This window comes from Calypte anna, chromosome 19 (genome assembly GCF_003957555.1).
Source record: "Calypte anna isolate BGI_N300 chromosome 19, bCalAnn1_v1.p, whole genome shotgun sequence".
Lineage (NCBI taxonomy): Eukaryota > Metazoa > Chordata > Aves > Apodiformes > Trochilidae > Calypte > Calypte anna.
In genome coordinates, this window is record NC_044264.1 from 7,551,757 (window position 1) to 7,571,820 (window position 20,064).

At 43.9% G+C, this 20,064-nt stretch overlaps 1 protein-coding gene across 6 annotated transcripts in view; it reads left to right on the top strand.

The window, feature by feature from the left end:
• The window catches only part of PIGL (phosphatidylinositol glycan anchor biosynthesis class L), a 65,540-nt gene that overhangs the window by 26,321 nt on the left and 19,155 nt on the right, over nt 1-20,064 (top strand). For all 6 annotated transcript variants that reach the window (XR_003988369.1, XR_003988368.1, XR_003988367.1 and 3 more), the window contains 2 exons: nt 8,555-8,645; nt 14,242-14,309. Coding sequence is in view for 3 of the 6 variants with exons in the window: in XM_030462512.1 (XP_030318372.1) it covers nt 8,555-8,645; nt 14,242-14,309 (159 nt within the window). In the remaining 3 variants the exon portion in view is untranslated. The remainder of the gene's footprint in view (nt 1-8,554; nt 8,646-14,241; nt 14,310-20,064) is intronic.

A 20,064-nucleotide genomic window follows, 5' to 3' on the forward strand; every position in this document is an offset into this window, starting at 1 on the left:
TGCCCTACTTCACTGCTCTTTTTTTTTTTAATTTCTGGTGTTTTTTTTCAAAAGCATTTTACAAAACAAGTGAAATTAGTAAGGGAGGAGTGAAGTCCTGTGGTCTGCTCCTCAGAGTCCTGGTTTTGCTGGTGATAGGTATTTCAGATTTAAAACAAAAGTTTTGGTTGTGGGATGGCTTTTTGTTCTCACTCAGGATGACTGAGACAGCCAGGCCCTGCATGAATTCCCAGGCATTGTGGCTAAGATAATAAATAGTAATAATAATAAGAATAAGAATACTAATAATGAAGAGGAGGAACTGAGTGCTGCTGTGAGGTATTCTGGGAACTGCCCAATCATTCTCTATAGGCCTGAAGATGCTCACTTCTAAAACTACAGATGGTGTTTTTGCAGAGCTGGGGCCTGTGTTCTTCCTCTGTTATTGTCAGAAATATCAGTGGCCAGAAACATGCTGCAGTGGTAAGTTGTTGAGCCCAAGGAGGAACTAGGGGTTAGTAGAGGTGCATCCCCCTTTTTTGATTTCAGGCCAGTTTATCCCTCCTCTGGGAGATGAGATAGAGAAGAGCAGATTGTTCTGGGAATATGGAACAAAATTCCCAAAGTTCACCAACTGCTGTGTGCTCCATTCAAGCTTTCCACTGAGCATCTCCATCAGACATCTGCTTGGCCTTGGGAAGGTGTTGAACTGAAGTGCTGCTGCATATATACATTTGCCCAGCAACTGTGCTCTAAGATCCCAGACCACTGCATGTTTGAGGATGTTTCCCTTACAAATCTGCAGCTGGGACTGCCAGATGTTGCTAATAGAAATGGTTTTTGTTAGTCGTTTGGGACAAATGCCAGAATTGCACTTTGCCAGTGCTCAGAAAAAGCTTGGTAAATTCTTGTTTTCCTGAAATAGGAAGGGATTTTAATGGTCTCCTTTCCTGCATACCTCTCTGAGATGGGAGTGGAACTGACTTCATTTCACACTGCACTATTGTCTGCTGCCCAAACCACATCTCAGTGGGCCAGAGGAGGAACTGCTGACTCATAATTCAGCATGGCAGCCCCAAATCTCCTGGGATTATGAAGCTTGGCCTCTGACTGATGTTTTCAGTGAACTTTGTTAATGGCCCCCAACAGATCACACACAAGTCCAGCTTCTATAAAATGAAAGGGAGGCTTCTTGCCCAGCACTTGGCAAGTCTCTCCTGGCAGCCTGCAGTGCTGGAAACTGCTGGTTGTGCTGGAAAGAAGTTTAATGGTGCCTGGCTGGAAACGTGTCACTGACCTGGGAGCTGTGGGCCCCACTCAATCTATGGGCACACAGTGTATTCTGGTCACATAATGGCTGTCAGGGACAAAGGGCTGTAACTGGCCTTGGCTTGGCACCTCCTGGATGTGCAAAATGAATGCAACTCAGACATGAATGAAGTTGGGAATGTAGCATAAAACACAGCACCCATCTTGTGGGTGAAGGGTAACAGGGAGAACTGCTCAATTTTTAAAAAGAATTCTCTTTAGGGAGAATTACACTTGCACTTAGTTGTTGTTCTCCAGCCTCACTAGAAGTTATGTCCCTTAGCTGCAGTATTGCAGGGTGACACCTTGCACACTACATGACCAAAGCGAGGTGTCCAGTAGGTGACACACCCACACCCCTCTCATGTGATTTGGCAAACAGGGTCTCCATTGTTAGGGTAACATTTGGCCCAGATGTCTCAGCTTTTCCTGTGTGCTCTGGAAGGTCTGGGGAATTTTGAAATTTAAATACTGCAGTGTTACTGCTAGAAGGGATGTGTTCCCAGGAGTCTTCCTGGTGTTTGCAGCTCAAAGCAAAGCTCTTTGATTTGGGAGTCCATTCACTACTTGGCATCAGCTCCTGAGGAAGTCCTAACTGCTCCAGAAAAGGTTATCCTTTGGGGCAGAGTTCCTCTGTAGCACAGAGGCAGAGCAGTTCACAGTATCCACTATTTTGGAGCTTCATATGGTCTTTGTGTGCTTTGGGCCAAGCCTCAAGACAGGACTAAGATGTTGAACTTCATTTCATACTCCATGGGAAGACAATGCAGGGGGTAAAGGACAGGTCTGGGGGGTTCCTACTATCCAGGATTGCTAAAATGTGTTTTAGGTTTCAATCTAGAAATTAGAGAGCAGACATAACAATTTTCTTAGAAGGATCTTAAACTTCTTTTCATAGGTGTGGACATGGAATTATTTCCATTTCACAGGCATGAGGAGCAGAAGATAGGAAAGCTGTGACTCAATCAGTGATCTATTCAGAATTAATTGAGCTGAATTTTTTTCCCTGTGTTACACAGGAGGCCTGATGCCCTCTCCAAACTATTTTTTAAAAGTAACTTTTTTAAACTAGCTTCATCCACTGCAGTCTCTATGCATTTCTGTTCTTGAAAGGCACCATCAATTGTTTTTGTTTAAAGACATTGAATATGAACTTGTTCCTACAGAGCTTTATGCTGTAATTTATCAACAAGTCACTGAGGCACAGACGTCAAATGAATACCAGATTTCAAATTATGATAAGCAATTGTGTCATCTCTGTGAATAGACATTAAACTCTGCTGAGAAATCATCAATAATTAATTAAAAGACATAAATTTGCAGAGGGACATTTGGATAGGTCTTTGCAAACAGGCAGCCCTGTGTTCTGTAATAATTCCTTTGAATTTAAACCCAAAGGATGCTTATTTCTCAAACAGAAACATATGATCAGGTCAAAAAGCTTGTTCCCCAGGGATCTGCTTACCATTTATCTTTGGGGGGTTATGGAGGTAGGTGAAATATTATCTGTAGAGGTGGATTGTGTTTTTACATGGCTCAGTGGAGAAGCATGCACAGCTTGCTGGGATGTTTGAGCAGGCTGAACAGAGTGCTCTCTGTCTGTGTGTTCGTTCCCTTTACACATGATTTCTGCCTGGTATGGCCACAACAGGGACATCAGCACTTACCTGGCATTCTGTCTGATTTCATTCACCTTTGAAATTTCTATAAAGTAGCTCCAAATGTACACATTACAAAAGTTCAGGATGGTAGAAAAGGCTTATGTCTATTCTTTTTCTCTTTTGTGGAATATTTGAGTGTATTTTATTTTTAATATTCCAGCCACTGACATTTTCACTGCTTTGTTTACCCTATACCTACACCAAAACCTTCTTATTTCCAATCTTAAAATATAAATTTCAGAATCATTTGGCTTTCTTTACTATGAGGAGAGGAAAGAAGCTCGTGGTGCAAAAAATTCAGCTTGAGCTTCTCTGTTCTAGGTGGCTTTTAACTTGACAGCATCCTGGTTTAATCCATTTCTCTCCTAAATTGTAGACTGTTACATTCCAGTAAGCACACAGCATCTGCTCTCCAAATAACATGATGCTGCAGGAGGCTGAGCATTTGTCTAAGTGGGCTTTTGTCAACTGAGTCAGGGATGTAACAGCAGTGGTTCCCTCCTGCCTGCAGCTGCCCATTGTAGGAAGAGAAATTTATAAATAGTTATCAATGGAAGGATTTAGAGGCTCTGCTTCAAGATCTAGGGCTAGCCTGTCTTCAGTTATCTTAGCATAATCTCAAAAATAAAAATGCTCAGCTCTACTTCAGGGAGCATTAAATAATTTCTGTTTACACAGCTTTTTTGACTGCTTTGATACTGTGATATAAAGGTCACTGCCTGCCTCAAGTCATCACACGGCTCTTTCACTGATCAGGCACTCACATCACTTTGTCTGTGGGATCTTTTTGCTTTTTGCTCCAGTTTCAGTTGCCCAGATGTTCATTCTGTACAGTTAACTGTACACAAAGGGCATCCTTTGTTCCAACAAACACATTGTTCTCAGCTGGGAACCTAATGCACAGTGCTTCACCTGTTTCCTATGTAATCCACCATCAATCTGCTGACCTTTGTGCTGGGTTAATGTAAAATCATTCACTGGGGAGAGGAGGAATAAGGAGGCAAAATTATGCAAAAATGTTTCCTGGTCCCCAGCCTTGCATTGACGAAGGTCAAGCTGCAGGAGAAAAAGGCATTAAGGAATGGGAAAGCTCTTTCATCCTGATCCTTTTGGTGTGTAGTGGAATGGAAAATCATGTTAGTACCTTGAAAGTTTTGCTCTGGTTTCTCAGAATGTATTTATTGAGATCTAAATGTCTTCTAGAAGGAGTCCTGTTGCTACTCTGCTGCTCTGCCTATTGCCACCTATAAAGGCTTCGTGTCAAGGCAGAGGGAGCTCTTTCCTGTCCTCATCATTGAACTGTCACATAGCAAGAGGCACCAGGGCCCCAGGATCACCCAGTTCAACAGATTTCAGGAGAGACAGTTTTAAGGATGTTCTAACTGCAAGTGTGCAGTATAGGACATTAGTTTGTTGTTTGCTAAGCCACATTTCAGACATTTCATGGACTGTTTCATTTAACTTAGCCTTTAGAGCAGTGGTGAGAGCTGAGTTCATGAGCAGAATAAATTCCATGGAAGGCTCTGGAAGCAGATTGTACATATACATGCACTGCCTATTCCTAAAACATCTGTGGAAAGTGAGCAGTAGAAAACTGGACAGGGATTCAGCAGTGTGTCATGTAAGAAGGGTGTAATTTGGCAATATAAATGTGTGGAGGCTTTGTATCTCTTCTCTAGGCCCATAAAGACCTTCCAAATGACACAAATCAAGCCATTTGAGCCCAAACATTCCTAGAAAGATGACCCTACAAAATTGCCCAGCCTGCTGGCAGGGTAGCACTCCTGTGCTCAGTGTTTTAAAGGCTAAGGCTGAGGCATAAGAGGAGCAATGCTCCACAGCAAGCCTGGAGAGGAGCTGCTTTCATTCAGCCAGCTGTAAGACCTGTGCAAGATCTGCACAAGGTTGAATTTTGGTTTGATGTGCTGATGTGATTTGCTGTGGCCCACCTGTAGCTCTCTGGTGTGAGGGCGAGGTTATCCAGGACATCCAGCATGCTCTTCCCATGCAGACCTTGGGAAAGGGAATTGCAAATGCCACTTTCTGTTCTGTCTGATTAACTTGGCAAGGAGGAAAGCAAGGGAGGTTAGAAGGAGAAAACCAGGAGTCCTCTGCAGTTATCACTACCAGGGGATACAAGGAAAGGGACAGGTTGTGATTTTCAGAACACATTTCCATGACTGACCGGGCTGAAATCAAGTGAGCAGAGACAGACACTGCTCCATACTGCAGCAACTGCAGCACCAGAATTCTCCATTTCTCCCTCTCTTCAGTATATAGATCCCTTGGCACAGCTGTAAATTCCCTGTACATTGCACAGCATGGCTTTCACTGCAAATAGCTGGGAAAACAACGTTTCTGGAGCCTTATGCCATTACAAATGTTTTTCTTGTTTCTTCTGTGCATCTCCCTGTTTTTCCATGGTCAACAAGGGCTGCATCCAAGCAGCCACCTGCATTCAGTATCAGTCATGTGGAATGCCCATAAACATCTCTTTCAGACCATAATATTTTGGTAGAAATGAGGCCAAGTGACCAAACTCTTTTACCCTTCCCATCAGCACCCTCCAGCAGTGTGACCTGGGAGGCCTCTCCAGTGCAGGATTTATCTCCTGATCTGTCACAGTGACTGACAGCAGCAACAAGGAGCTCTCTGGGGCAGAGGACAGGGAAGGGAGCCCTGTCTCCTGGGACAAGCTCCAGTCTGCTCCAAGGAATGTGCTAATTTTCACTCCTTTATAGTTCTTTATCTCAGCCCTTCGACCTTGAGCTCTGAGGCATTACCAGCCTTAGCCAAAAGGGCAGTGTGGAGTTAACCATTCAGATGCTGAATGTGTCTGATAGGTCTTGAAGGTAAAAATACAATGAATGCAACTTCAATAGTGCAGCAAGTCAGTGGCCTTTTCAGGTTTGGTGAAGACTGATTTATGATATTAGGAAAAATATTTTGTGCTGAATGGGAGGTTTTGTGAACTACAGCAGTTTTCAAAGTTTGTATGCTCCTAAAAAGTGTGGGAACCTCCTGTAAGGTGTCTTACTTGCATTTCTGAATGGTGTATATAAACTTGGCTTTCTTTGTCACTTTTTTATCTTTGTTTGAATCCAATTATTGATACCCAGAGCACAAGCAGAAAGTTATTGATCTCGTGCTTTCAGTAGAGTCCTTACTATCATGGTAACTCTTACATTTTTTTAGTTTACAAAGTATTGTACAAACTCTCATGCCCAAAAAAGAAATTTCCTAGAGTAATCCAGGTTGATGTATTGCCAGTTGTGCTGCTGAGTTCTGTGGGTGACTGTGGGCCCTTCATTTAACCTGTGTGTCACTTTCCATGTTTGCAGAAAGAGCTAAGAATGCTTCAGTTGGCCATCCTGCTATTGAGTTATTAATCTACTTATGTACATCTGTGTCTTGTTTGACCAGATCAGCTTCTCTGACTTTGGTGCATGACAAATTACATTATGCAAGAAAAAGAAATCCTTTTCCTTGCTGGGAACAAGTGATCTCTCCAGCAGCAGCAGTAAGTGGGTAGGAGCAGAATTTTTTGCAGAATATTCCTGCTTGATCAGTTCAGTGTTCATGGAGTTAATTTGCTCATGCCTTCAGATTGTTTTGTTTCCAGGGATTCTAAACCGTTGCCTCCAGCTGTTCATTTCCATTGAACAAGGGTGATCTTTATCTGTCTAAACTAGTTAAAACCTGCTCCCTACCCAGCAGCCTTTTTGGAGACATCCCAATAAAGCTGAGTGCAGTGGCTATGACACCAAAGCCTCCTGGACATCATAAATTCCAAGCCCTACTTTTTTTCCTGACCTCTCCTGTTTAATGGGACTCTTCATTTCCTCCACAGCTCCATTTAACCATTGCCCAATAAAAGGAGTTAAATTTGCATTGTAAGATGCCAGTGGGGAATCTCTTTTAGACTAACTTTCTGCTTTAATATTACCAGATTAAACCTTGACATAACCTCAGAGATACCCCTGAAACTACTAAAGCACTGTTAGACTTGCAGTCAGACACTGCTCAGTCTGTGTGTGCTTGGGATGTTTTAATTGAAGCATATTTTTAAGACGTGCTCCATTTAAAGCTTGCTGTGACCTGGTGGGACTTCAGGGTCAACAGGGCCACTTCCTCTTCAAACATGAGATGTGAAAGTTGTTGTCTTGAGAATATGAGGTGCAGGTTTGTTCAGCTGATGAGACAACCAGCAGGTGTACCAAAGAACCTTCCCTGTGATGAAATGCAACTCCCTTACATACATCAGGCAAAGATGCTGTCTCTGCAAGGGGGAGTTGCATCCAACAACAGAAATTCCTGTTGTTGGCAATTCCACTACAGGAACCATAGCTAGGATGTGTGTGATGTAGAAACACCTTCCCTTGTTGCTGGGCTTGCTGACAGCACATTGGCTTGGCCTGTGCTGCAGAGGAGCACGTAACAGGATGGCTCAGATGCTAATGGTCAGCTTGTGCTTCAGGCTCTTCCTTCAATTGCTACTGGTTAACAGCAGTGGGAAAATTTGTGGCCAGAAAACCTCTCAGGAAGACCCAGGCTGAGCCTCTCTTTGGGACGTGCCAAGGAGACATTTTCCTGTTGTGCTGCAGGTGCTCTCATCCTCTGTGCTCCCTGAAGAGTGTTGGGAAGTGCTGCCCCTGCCCTGTGCAGCAAAGAGCTGAATCTGTTCAGATCCAGAGCCTGGGGCTGTGTCAGGATGCTGTGCAGTCCCTGCTCTGCCAAACCACCTCACAGCACTTAGCAGCCTATCAGAGGAAGGAAAAGGTCTGAGAAAAAGACTAGTTTAACATCTCATTCTTGGGTCTAGCAGCTGTGTGTTATCCTATTGTTACTCATAACCTTTTTAACTTTGCAAGCAATGTTTTCTTGGCATCATTCAAACCTGATGACCGGGGGGTCAAATTCAGTGCTCAGTTGTGTAAATATGGAATAATTCTGTTGGCTGCCTGGTGTTAGTTTGCATTTGGCTCAGGGTTCCTGCCTCCTAGGAGCCTGCAATCTAAAACACCAGGCAGAGTATTCTGTCACAGTATGGTTTGCATACCAAATAGGTATGCAAAGCATAAAATAAACAGATGAAGAACTACTGTCAAATTCATGCAATATAATTATGGTCCTATTGTCCTCTGGCTGAGGTTAATGGGTTATGGCTGTATAAATGAGAGCAGGAGTTTGCTTGTTACCTTTCATGTGTAATTCAGTAGTAGATTGTGATTGGAAAGTCTTTCAGGAAAATGTGTTTTAAAAGAGATTTTAAATAAAGAGCAAAAGAAATTGGATTGGGATGAATAGAGAACAAGAATCAGTAAACAAAATTGATGTTGCCTGAAGTAAGGCTGTCAGAAAGTCTGCCTGAATGGTAAGAAGAAAGGGAGACCTTGGCAGATCAATGTGGAGGGTGTTGGAATTGCTGTTTCCCTTTCAAGCCTCCAATATACAAGGTTCCAAGACTCTTAAGTCGGGTTCAGTGGTTTTATACAGTGGATGAACTTATCTTTATTTGATTCTCTGATAAGAGGATCTCTCTTTTCTAGCATGGTCTTTATAAAGTTCTCAGCACTGAAGTGACTAATTGCATTTCTCATTTCCAGGGATCTCCCAGATAATCCTGCTGTTGCATGGGACATACAGCTCCTCGCCACCTTGGTGCTGAAGCACATAGAAGCCAATAACATCAACCTTGTAAGTCTGCTTTTTGAGAGTGTTTGTGTTTGAACAGGAATAAGGGCCTAAGGATGGAAAAAGTTGTGTTCTGCTTTTTTCTGTTGAACCATGCTGTGATCAGGCATGTCACTGTCACACACAGGTTAGCAGCCAAATCACAAACTCTTAAAGCCTTTTAGCAATTCACAAAACACAAAATCACATCTCCTGGTGCATGAAAGCCCCATGAGCACAAATAACAGCATCATGCATCCAATTTGGCATTGATTGGGGGGCTAATCTTCCATGAAACTCATTGCTGTGTGCAGACAAATGCACTTTTCCTGGACTCCTTTTGTGCCTTTTGGCCCTGTGAATGGATAGATTTTAATCTAGTCTGAAAGCTCCTGACACAAGAGGGTTAGTGTTGCTTGTTTGTGACTCTCAGGGGCACTAGGACAAGTGCACCAGAATCCCAATAGAAATTCTGAAAACACTGGAACTGCTTCTAATGGCTGGAAAGAGTCAGGTCTTTGCCTCACAGGAAATTGAAGTGAAGCTGTTGGTGCTGGGGGAGGCAGGAGTCTGCCACTAACAATAGCGTGAGCTGAAAAATCAAGTGCAGGGTTTGCAAAGCAAGAATCATCAGTACAGTCCCTGCTGTGCTCTGGGTGCTGGGTGTCCTTAGCAGCAGTGAGCTCAAATGACTGTAGCAGAACATGTCAGCACTACTGCTGAAGCAGCTTCTTGGGGATAGTGGTAATGGACTTCTCTGTAAACTTATTTGATTTTAAGTGTCCCAAGTAATCACAGAGATCTCAGATGTTTGGTGTAAAACCTTTCATTTAAGAGCAGACCTAGTTTGCCAGCAGTGGTGAGGTAAGTGCTTAATTAACTTTCTCCAGTGTTCTGCATTTTAAAGCTTCAGAGCTTGCTATCTTTGAACCACTCATTGAGCATCTCAGCTGTCCTGAGACAATGGCCTTGAAAGGTAAACTGAGTCTACTTTTCAGTAATGTTGGAACTGATAGAATTGACTTAACATGTCAAAAGAGCCATGTCAAAACCTAAGCCAGCAGGGTTCCAAACACACCCACCAACTCAGTGAAGTTACCATGATTGGAAGAGGTGTATTGTTTTAGCCATCCCAGTGGGAAAACTTTCCCCAGTTCTCCCAGCAGTCATAGCACAGACAATGATATCTTTTATTTACAGAACATGCTTGTCATCTGGCAGTGGAGAAGCAGAATGCAGCTCCAGCCTGTCTGAAAGGAAAGGTTGCAAAGCAAGGAATCAGCCCATGTCACACGTGGTTCTGTTCCAGTGCATGGTTACTCATTTCCTCAATTGCCCTGGAAGTCCATGAGTAACTCAATCTATTTGGGAGCTACAGGGACATATTTAATCCAAGCTCCACATTAAATAGAGCAGACACAGAAATTAATGGTTGATGTACTCAAAGCCAAAACTAATTTATAGACTTTGGAAATTATTTCCTGCCTGCTGGATTTATAAGCAAAAGGCAGTGTTGCTGGGAAAGGCAGCCAAGGCTGGTTTGTCTCCATCCAGATTAGAAAGTATTCAGGGTGTAAAAATTAAATTACATAGAACTGTGTGAGCCCCAGGCAGGCTCTGGGTTATGAAATCCTGCTCTTCAGGACCTCAAGTTTAGTGATGGCAGAGCTTGGATTAAGAGATGACATTCAGACTGTGTTTGGGGCAGATGCAGTGCCAAGATCAGAATTCAGCAATACCACATTTTTACAAGCTGGAAACATCATCAGTGCAACTGTTTGTGGAAGAGTCCCTTTGTCTTGGGTCATCTCCAAAGCAGGCTGGGAAGCCAGATCTATAAATGGCATCCAGGTTGAAGCTTATATTTGAGAGGGTGAGTTCAGCTCTCATGTTTTGGATCTTGGTCTCCACACCCTCCAGAATTTTAGGAGCATTTGAATGTGTGGTATTTCTAGAGGATTTAAAATGTTTTTGCACAACACCAGATTTGAAGTCCAGCACATGGAGTTTGCTTGAAGAGTCAACAAAGCTTGGGCAGACTTTGCCATCCCCTTCCCTCCCTTCCTTTCCTGTGTTGAACTTTGGGGTATGGGAGTGGGAAGCCCCCAGTCATTCTGTGAGCAGATGTATGAGTTGCACACTTGCAGCTCAAACCCAGTGCACACCAAGATGTTGATCATTATTAGATTTTTTTCATTCAATTGTCCATTCTATTTAATCTTTAGTTTCTCTGATTCAGTAGCAACAAGAGACATCTCCAAACACACAGGAGACTCAAAGGGAGTTTGAGTGTCACAGCCCTCTGCAAGTGTAAGCTGCAGGGCTATGAAATTATGCCCAGAGGAAGGCCATTAGAAATGGAGTTGCTTACAATTGAATTTTATTGGATGGCCCTGCCTAAAAAGGCAGAATACCTTTCTATCCCCATCAGTCTACTTGAGCAGATGTGTGCTCTGTTGGAAGCACTGGATGACACCATGGAGAGTGAGGGAGACCTGCAGCTTCAAGGGCTTTTTTTTTCTCCAATGCATGTGTTGTGTGGAGAGAGTATGGACTCCAGACCTCTCAGGAGTTTTCCACTACTAATTGAGTAATTTCCTCTGTGTTCTCCCCCTTCCGGAAGGGATTTCTGGACCTGTTTGTCTTGGCTGTTGCTTTGGCTTCCCCAAGTGAAAGTTCCATTTCCTGAATACCAAGGTCACCAAGAAGAAAACTGAGCAACACCACCAGCAGCAGCTCCCATTTCAGAACAGGTGTGGGGGGGGAACTCCCTCTTGCCCTAAAGATTTAATTGAGCAATAATTTCCACATCAAGTATGTTTCCTATCCCAGCCTTTTGCTTCCAGAACTGGCTAATCCTGTTTTTAACCCAGACAGTTTCAAGATGTTCAGGTTTTCTCATCCTGCCCTGATTGTTTGCTTGATTTCATCATCAGCCTGGTTCAGGTTACGTGTTAAAAGGCAACACACCAGTGAGCTGCTCCATGGGGAAGAAGCAAATGCTCCCGTGTGAAAATCCCTTCTGCATCTGAGAAAAAAAAAAAGATACAGATTTGTTATCAGCAAAATGAAACCTTGAAACCAGAGGAATATATTTCCATGTGATTGCTGCCTGCTTCAAGTCACAAGCACCACACAATGTTGTGGAATCAGACCTAAGAGCTACGTTCTGGATAGGTGGGACATCCCTGCTCTGTGCTGGGTGGGATCTCTAAAGGTCAAGAGCCTAATTTCAAAGGTTGTCTCTTTGCAGATAAAGTGAATGCCAGTGTGGTCAGGTCAGTGTGGAGGTACCTTGAGAGTTTTACTTACAAGTTTGTGTATCTGAAGGCAATTCAGGTAGGGATGTCCTAACAGCAATTGGAAATGTTCTTCACACAAGGATTGAACTACTTCATGTACATAAGCCCAACAGCAGCTCTTGTTCCCAAACAGGTGTGGAGAAGAAAAACTCCTTAAGATGTTTTTAAACACATGAATTCCACATCAAGACTAAATCCTAACCCAGCCTCCTGCTCCCACAGTTGGCCTGAGCCACTTTTCTTAAAATAGTGATCAGTTTATTTAGTCTGCTTACTATCCTCTCTTATCTTGATCTTCTGGTTTGTTCTCTAGTACCCTCCATAGAAGGGGAAATGTGTATTTTGGCTTGCCTGGGGATTTTAGCTTGGTTTGCTAAGGAAACAAATAATACAATTGTATGTGTGTGCATGTGGATGTTTCAAAAGACTCTCAGGTCTGTTGGCTAATTTCAGCCACATTTTATAGCAGGGTAGTAGTCTTAAAATGTTACATTTGTATTGGTTACATAAAAATAAAGGACCAAGCAGAAGAGACAAACTTCAGTGAAAAGGTTTAGTGCAAATCCAGCCTTTAGGACTCACACTGTTATTCACCTGCATAGGAAATGCTTCTGCCTGCCCTGAGTGGGATACTTTGTCACATTAGCAAAGTGCCACTCTAGGTAGGAGTGACTTCAGAGCAGGTTTTTCCTTATCTGTAAAATGCAGGGCTGGTTCCCTGAGCTGTGCAGAATTTAATGATGTCTTTCCCAGATGAGCTACTCAAAAAGCTGATATCCTTAGGGAGGGCTTAGCCCCAAGCCAGACCCTGCTGTCTCTGCAGAGAGGCTCTTGGGTAATACTGATGGAAAGCAAAAGCAGCCAAAGGCATAATTTTTCTCCTTATAAGTAAGAGTTGATCAGGAAATTATTTTTACCTGAATAAAGGCAAATAGGATCCCTTATTTCCTGCCAGCAGTGAATAACCCTGCTTCTTGGTCAAAGTGGAAAGTCTACCTGTGGGCTTTAGGGTAGGTGGGTTAATAAACAGGCTTGTCTGGAGTTTGTGGGGTTTGAAGTGTTTCTTATCACTGTCTTTCTGTTTCCTCTCCTTCTTTACACAATATCCCCTTGTTTGAGAGGGCCTCTCCTGCTGGAGGGTGGAGCAGTAAGTTGCACCACCGGGCAGGGCAACTTTTGATCTTCCCTTGATCTTTAACCCAGTGCTTCAGGCCCTGCATATAAAGTATGATTTTGAGAAGTGAGTAAGCAAGGCAGCAGCATTTCCTTCCCAGAAGAAAGAACAAGCTGGCAGGGAAGCAGAGATTGATTGAAGTGTGGGGAGGTTGTGATTTCTTCCTGGTCACAGAGAAGGGAGCTATGGAGAGCTCTGCTGCCTGGGCTCTCCCACAGCAAAAACCTAACTTTAGGCTGTGCAGGGACTGTCACTTTCACCATCTGGAAAGCCTCCCAGCTCTCACTCCCTGTCTGCTGTATGCTTTGTGCTTCCAGTTTGACTTCTAGGTTGGAAGTGGGACCCTTAAAGTACCCATTCACAGCAGGGTACAGAGTGAGCCCTGAGGGTGGATGCTTCACCCCAACACATCACTGGTAGGTCTGAGGGCAGGGAGCCAAGGGCATTTTGTGCTGTGGGCAGGGACTTGTCAGTGGTGTGTTCATACAGTATTTCTGCATTAGGAAATACCCATTTCTGCCTGCAGAGAAGCAATAAACAATGTGATCTTCTCATTCAGTGGAAAGCCTGACTTGGTTGTGCAAAACGTGCAGTCAGCTGATTCTTTGAAAAAGTTTCTTCTCATCTCAGATTATTTTATCACTGTTATCCTGTGGTGAAGACTCATTACAGTGAGGACAGTAGTACATGAGGTGTTGTTCTAGTTAAAGCAACATGTCCTGATTCACAGTAGAGCAAACTAGAGTTCCATGCTGCAGTCTGCAGGCATTCCAGTGTCTTCTCAAATCCAGGAGAGATTTATAGAGCTGGACCCCTTGGGTCAGAAAGAAGTTTGCAATACATCACTCTCCAAATAACCTTTTGGCCCAGTAATAAGTAACAAGTGCTTGCTGCCAGTGGGAATATTATATTTGTCATCTTTCTGGTGTTGGAGCTGTTAAACTGTGTAGTCATCCAGTTCCAGAGTGCCCTGTTTGTTTGGTTGTATTTCTGTAGCATGAGTTCACACCCAGGGCCTCATTGTGCAGCACAAAACCAACTCTTGAGTTACAGGGGGCTGGGACAGTGCTGTGTTAGAGGTCAAAGCTGGTAACTACACAGGCTTCTTCTCCAGAATTATTGTTGTTCTCTGGTTTTATTGCAGGTGATAACCTTTGATGCAGGAGGAGTGAGTGGTCATGCTAACCACATTTCTCTTTACACTGCTTTAAGGTACAGTGCTCTGCATGCTTCATGGAGTGCTTCACTATGGTGTTACAGAGTGGATGTGGTGTTTGTGTGGAAGCAGAAAACCAACAGGTAGAGCCAAAACCAGCATTAACTTCACTGATAGAACAGCCAGCCAGGCTATGGGACACAGTGCTGTTCAGAGAAACACTCACAGCTCTGTAAATCACCTACAGCATCCTTTGTCATTCCATTTGCTGGTGCTTTGCCAGTCTCCCTTTCACTCCCTTTCACTGGGCTCTCTTTGCTCTTCCTGTGTTTGATCCCAGAAAAATATTCTACAGATCACTTTGCACTTCTGGTTTGAGGAGAGTGTCTAAAAAGCTGATGCCTGACAGTTGGATTTTGGGAAGTTCTGCACCATTGTGCCAGAGGTCACTGCCAGCCTGTCCAGGTGCCTGAAATGACATCTCTGACTGAAGAATGTTTCTTTCATTGGAGCTGTCTCAATTTACCATTCTTCCTAAGTGAAATAGTTCCTTCTGCTTTATTATTCACCTTCTGAGAACCTCTGCCTCTGTGATATGATATCTGAAGGTTGGTAGACAAAAATCTCTTGTATTAAAACCACCCAAATTTTGCTGGCAAGACAGCTAGTGAATGTTAACTCCCTGTTCATTCAGACCTCATTGTGTCCTAGAGAGCTGCCCCTGCCTTTCCCAGGCATGAAAAGAACTCTTTGCAATTAAAACTTGTATTTTTAGCACCCATTTGTTTTCTGAATCATCTGTGCAATTCAAATAACTCCCTGGCTCTGCTTGGTAACAACATCACAGTGATTTGCTTTCCCTACTTGCCTAGAGAAAGCTGCAGTGCCTGATGCTCACACCATGTGCAGAGGGACTGGAGAGGTCCCAGCTGCCTGGCATTGCCTCAGTGCTCACTCAGCTGAGTGCCATACAGGCTACAGATAGGAACAGGGGGCAGATTGTTAGGTGACCCCCTGCATCCTGAAGAGATACAAGGAAAACAACTCACAGCAGAATTATGTATGAGAAGGTTAAGGAAAGCTTTTGATTCTGATCCCAGCTCTACTATTGTCTGATTTGGAGGCTCCTCAGAAATCACTTTACTGTCTTGATGCTTTAGGTTTCCCTGTGTGCAGTGGGGATGTTAACCCTCTTCTCCTGGGAAGTTACAGGGAAGTATTTGAGCCCTTTCAGCTCAGACCTTCTGCATTAGTGCTCAGCCTGCAGCATAACATTGTCCCAGCTGATGAGACACATGCTGGTAGCAACCACAGAGTGTGAGCAGTTCTCATTATCTTGGGGCTGGTTTGGTTTTTTTTCTCTCTTCCACTCCTGAATCAGCAGAAATAAGCATGGTGGCCCAGTCATCCACATGTGGCAGGAGTGACACTATGGCCACTGAAAGGTTAAGTTTATTTTTAGTGGCTTGCTTGCCCTCATTATTTTTCAGTTTGTGTCATGGAGGAAGTAGAGCGTGACTGTATCACTCCTGATTTTCTGTGTCCTGATGAGTTCTCACATACTGGGCAGTGCAGGCAGCTCTGGGAGCTGATGCTGAGGCTTCTCCTGTACCTCCCTGCCAGCACTGGGGCCCCAGTGCTACATGGCAAGAAAAAGGCAAATGAACTCTCCCCTCCAGGTATCATGTGCAATGTATTTATTAACTATCTTTAAACAAGATCTGCAGGGTTCTGCCTCCACTGTGGCTACATGTAAGACTTTCTGCAAGAGCAGGGGTGTGTGACCCATCTCACAACTCCTGGCTTCAGGGAGTGCAAATTATTGAGCAGCTTCAAGGAGCAAAACAGTTCAGGTCGTAGTAATATTTGGTAATATTTGCTATGGGCATAAATATTCTTTCCAGTGTTTGAAACAGAGGTTATGTTCAAAGGAGCAGGAGCTATTCAGGAGAAATGTGCCCTTCCCCTTGCAGCAACCTTCCTCCTGACAGCCTGCAGGGACTCCAGCTGCTGCTCTGTGGCTGGGCTTCAGATCTGGGAGGAACTTTGAAATGCCAAGGTTTGAGGGTGGATTTGTTCTGCTGCAAAGGAAAAATAAGAAAAAACAGGACGGGAGAGGAACACAAATTGCTATTTGATTTCAGTCTCCCCTGGGAGTATTTGAGTTTTTGCTTCCAGATGGAAAAAAAAACCCCAAACAAAAACTACAACCCAAACCCAAGAAAATCCCACTGCAGCCAGGAAGGGATAACTGGAAGCAATCCTTTGCAGCTCTCATGCCCCCATCATCCTGATTTGGCAATGTCATTGTTTCTTATCCCCAAAAAAAGGACCTTCTGCTGTGGTCAAGAGAGGCTGGATCCTGTTTGCAAATCCACAAGGATGAGCAGATCTTGAGTGACATCCAGGTCACTTACCTCCCCTCTCAGCATTCAGCCAGTCACTGCAGTAATAAGTGTGGTAATACTAAGTGAGAGAAATATTTGAGAACCTCTCCCATACTTTGAAATGAGTGTTTGCAACTGAGATCACATCTAATATTGAGTTTTGCATCAGTCATTGTGAATTTTGATGTTAAATAAGCCCTCTTGCCCAGTAGCCAAGCAAATGGGGAGCTGTTTAGTTGGTTGGTTGCTGGCTTGCTTGCTTAGCATGGAGAGGAATGGTCTTTGTGAGGGGGAGGAAGGACTGTGCCACTTCTTTTCTTCAGTAAGCTATCAAATTCATTTCATCCCATCTAGAACAGAAAGGAATAGTCCTCATCTGCTTCAGGCAGAGCAAACTGAGTGGAAAATAGGAGCTGCTATATTTAACCACTCTGCATTATGTTGTTATAGCAACTGCATCCATAAAACTTATATCAATGATGCCATATAAAAAGCTACATCAAAGAATCACTAGCTGAGCCTACTCTCTTCAATTCCATTTGGCAAAACACCTCCCAGTCCTGCAGGATGTTGTAAATGAGACTGTGCAGAGGCACTATTTAGGAGCTCAGTGTTTTAGCACTCTGGAGCTGATTGTGATGCAGCTCAAGTGCCACTGATGCTGTGTTGCACTTCCATGTCACAGTCTGACCACTGAATGCCCATTTATGAATGCCACTGGCCATGGTGTTGTACAGAAGGGTTTCACTAAGACTTCCTGAAAGAGGAGGATTGATTAATGCTATTTTAAATAAGTGTATCAAAACAATGAGCAGTGTCTTGTCCAGCCAAATCCCACACTCAGTGGGTACAGCTCTCAAAAGCCACCAACTGCATTACATCCCTACAAGGCAATGTTCTCCTTGTCTTGAATTTCCAAGGCCGGGTCTTTAAGGATGTGTTGAGCAGGAAGAAAACTGTTTCTTGGGTGATTACCTTGATGATAGTGAAAGGTATCCTATCTACCATCTTTATTTGATGCCTTCTTACAGTGTGAGGCTAGAATGAGGCTCTCATCTCTTGTTCCTTTCTAGCACTCATCTGGATTTCAGATGAGTGACATCTCATTTATGTTTTTAAGGCAGGGTGTTGTGTATTTCCTTTGCCTTATCCCAGAAAATACTTTTTTCAAAGATGGTTATTATTTGTTCCATCTTGGAAAAGGATTTCCAGTGTCACCAATGTGTGTGGGACTGTTTAGCCCCTGCTGAAGTTCCAGCTTTTCTGCAAAACAAAGAAGAGTGTTGAAGAACTAACAGTTTCCAGTAGCTTATGTTTTAACCTGTCCCTTCACAGTCCATCTCACTTCTGGTGTTTTCTTTTACTGATCTTTAGTGTCCCAGGGGGAATTTATGAGTGGTGGCTGTGATTACTCCCAGACTGCCTCCAGAAGGTCAAGGCAGAATTGTCCTCTTGTGTTTACACTTTGAGAGACTGTCCCTTTCTCTCAGAGGACTCTGTCCCACATCTAGCATATATCCCATAGCTGGGTAAGTTGTCCTAGATTGTGTCTTACTCCTTCACTCCTGCTCTGTCCTTCCTTAACTTGACTAAGCTCATTCATCCCAATGTCCTTCCATGATACTGCTGAGACCAGTGAGGATAAAGCTGAGCATTGCAGGGATTACCCCTCTCAGAAGGTTTTGTTGTGTTTTGCTTTTTTTTTTCTAAAGAAACAGCCTCAAGGAATGTCCTTCCCTGCATCACTAGGCTGCTAGCAGTGTGAGAGGAGCAGTGACACTGCACATTCTTCTCCCAGACAGTGCAGGGACCAAAGCACAAAGCCACAGAGCAGCTCTGTCAACTGGAAGATGAATCACCACCTTTTTTTCTGACTGGCAGAACCATCTTTTGCCACTGCAATACGTGTGAGTACAGAGTGGCTGAGCAGTGCTTTACAAACTGCACGTTGCTACACGGGGTAACTCAGGGTGCATGGAAATGGAGCCAGAAAGTCCAGTTAGGGAGGGAGGAGGTGTTCCAGATAGCAAACATTCAACATCTGGCAAGTATATCCTTCTAATGTCTCTGATTCCTAGGAGACTGTCTGTTCTTCCTCTTTCACATCTGTTTCATCAGATTAATTGGGCAGATTAAGGGTTAGGATCATAAATAGAGCCCCAGTGCACCTCTAAGACATTCATTCTTTGCTGTGCTCTTGAAAACTGCATTTCCCCTGTGCTCTACAGCAGCCAGCACAGCTTTTTCAGTCAAGGGCTTTGCCTTTGGCATGGCAGGCTGTTTGGAGAGTGAAGTCATTGATTTCAATTAACAATTCTCATTAAACAGAACATCACCAAAAAGTGTAATCCACCCCCCAGAGCATCAGTCCTGAGGAGTTCTGCATTCCCCAAGGCTGAGGTTCCAGCTCCTTCTTGCCAAGTCCCTTCTTGCCATCATGGGGAGGTTTCAGTGGTCAGTGACTCTTAGGAGGTAGCCCACTCACTTGGCTGATATTTTTCCTTGAGGATGGCTGAACAAAGAAAGGGAATCTGAGAGCTAGCTCAGTTTTGCAGTTTGCAGGATGAGGGCAATGAACCATTTCAGCTTTTCTGCTGTAGCTACAGACAGCAACAGCTTTCAAAGGAGGGAGGAATGGTGCAGAAATGGTGGGTGCCTTCAGACATCTCACAACCTTTTGAGGTTCTTCCTTGCAGAGGGTCTCTCACTATCATTAAAATGTGGATTTGAACCTAGCATTATAAAGAGGGTGCAATGAGAGGTGCTCTGTAATCAGCTGGCCTCTGGCACTTGGTGGGTGGGAGCAAGCCACCTTGGATCACTTCATGTTTAAACAGAACTTATAAAAAGTCTGCCTGGAAAAAAACACATGGAAAAAGCTCTTGAAAAAGAGCCTGTTTGTGTTTGAATTTTTGGGATTTTATGCCAAACTCTTTAATTTCACCCAAACCACAGCGAGTCCAATCTATAAAACAACATTCCCAAAATGGCAACAGCAGAGAGCTGCAACCTCTTCCCTACTTGGAAGTGTCCCAGGGAGACGGCTCCAGCAGGGTGGAGATGGGAGGGAGAAGATTGATTTGGGAGAGGATTGGCTAGTTTTAGGAACGTGTTCAGGAGGTAGAGTTTTGTGTTTCTTTCTCTCTGCAGCCACAGTTCATTGCCATCTCTTGCCTAAGAAGCACAAAGGAGCAGGGCTGCAATTCCTCTGCAGCATTACAGATGGGTGGAGCCCATTCCCATAGCTCTGCACTGAGCCTTGCCCAGAAACATTTGGTTCAGGACAAAAAGGATGAGCAGAGAATCAATTTTTGTCATGCCTGTTCTTCCAGATCACTGCCAGGTCTGTCTGGCAGCAGTCTTGAGGACCTTCCAGTGACCAAAATACAATTTCTGTCTCCCTGCATCTTTCTACAAGCACAAA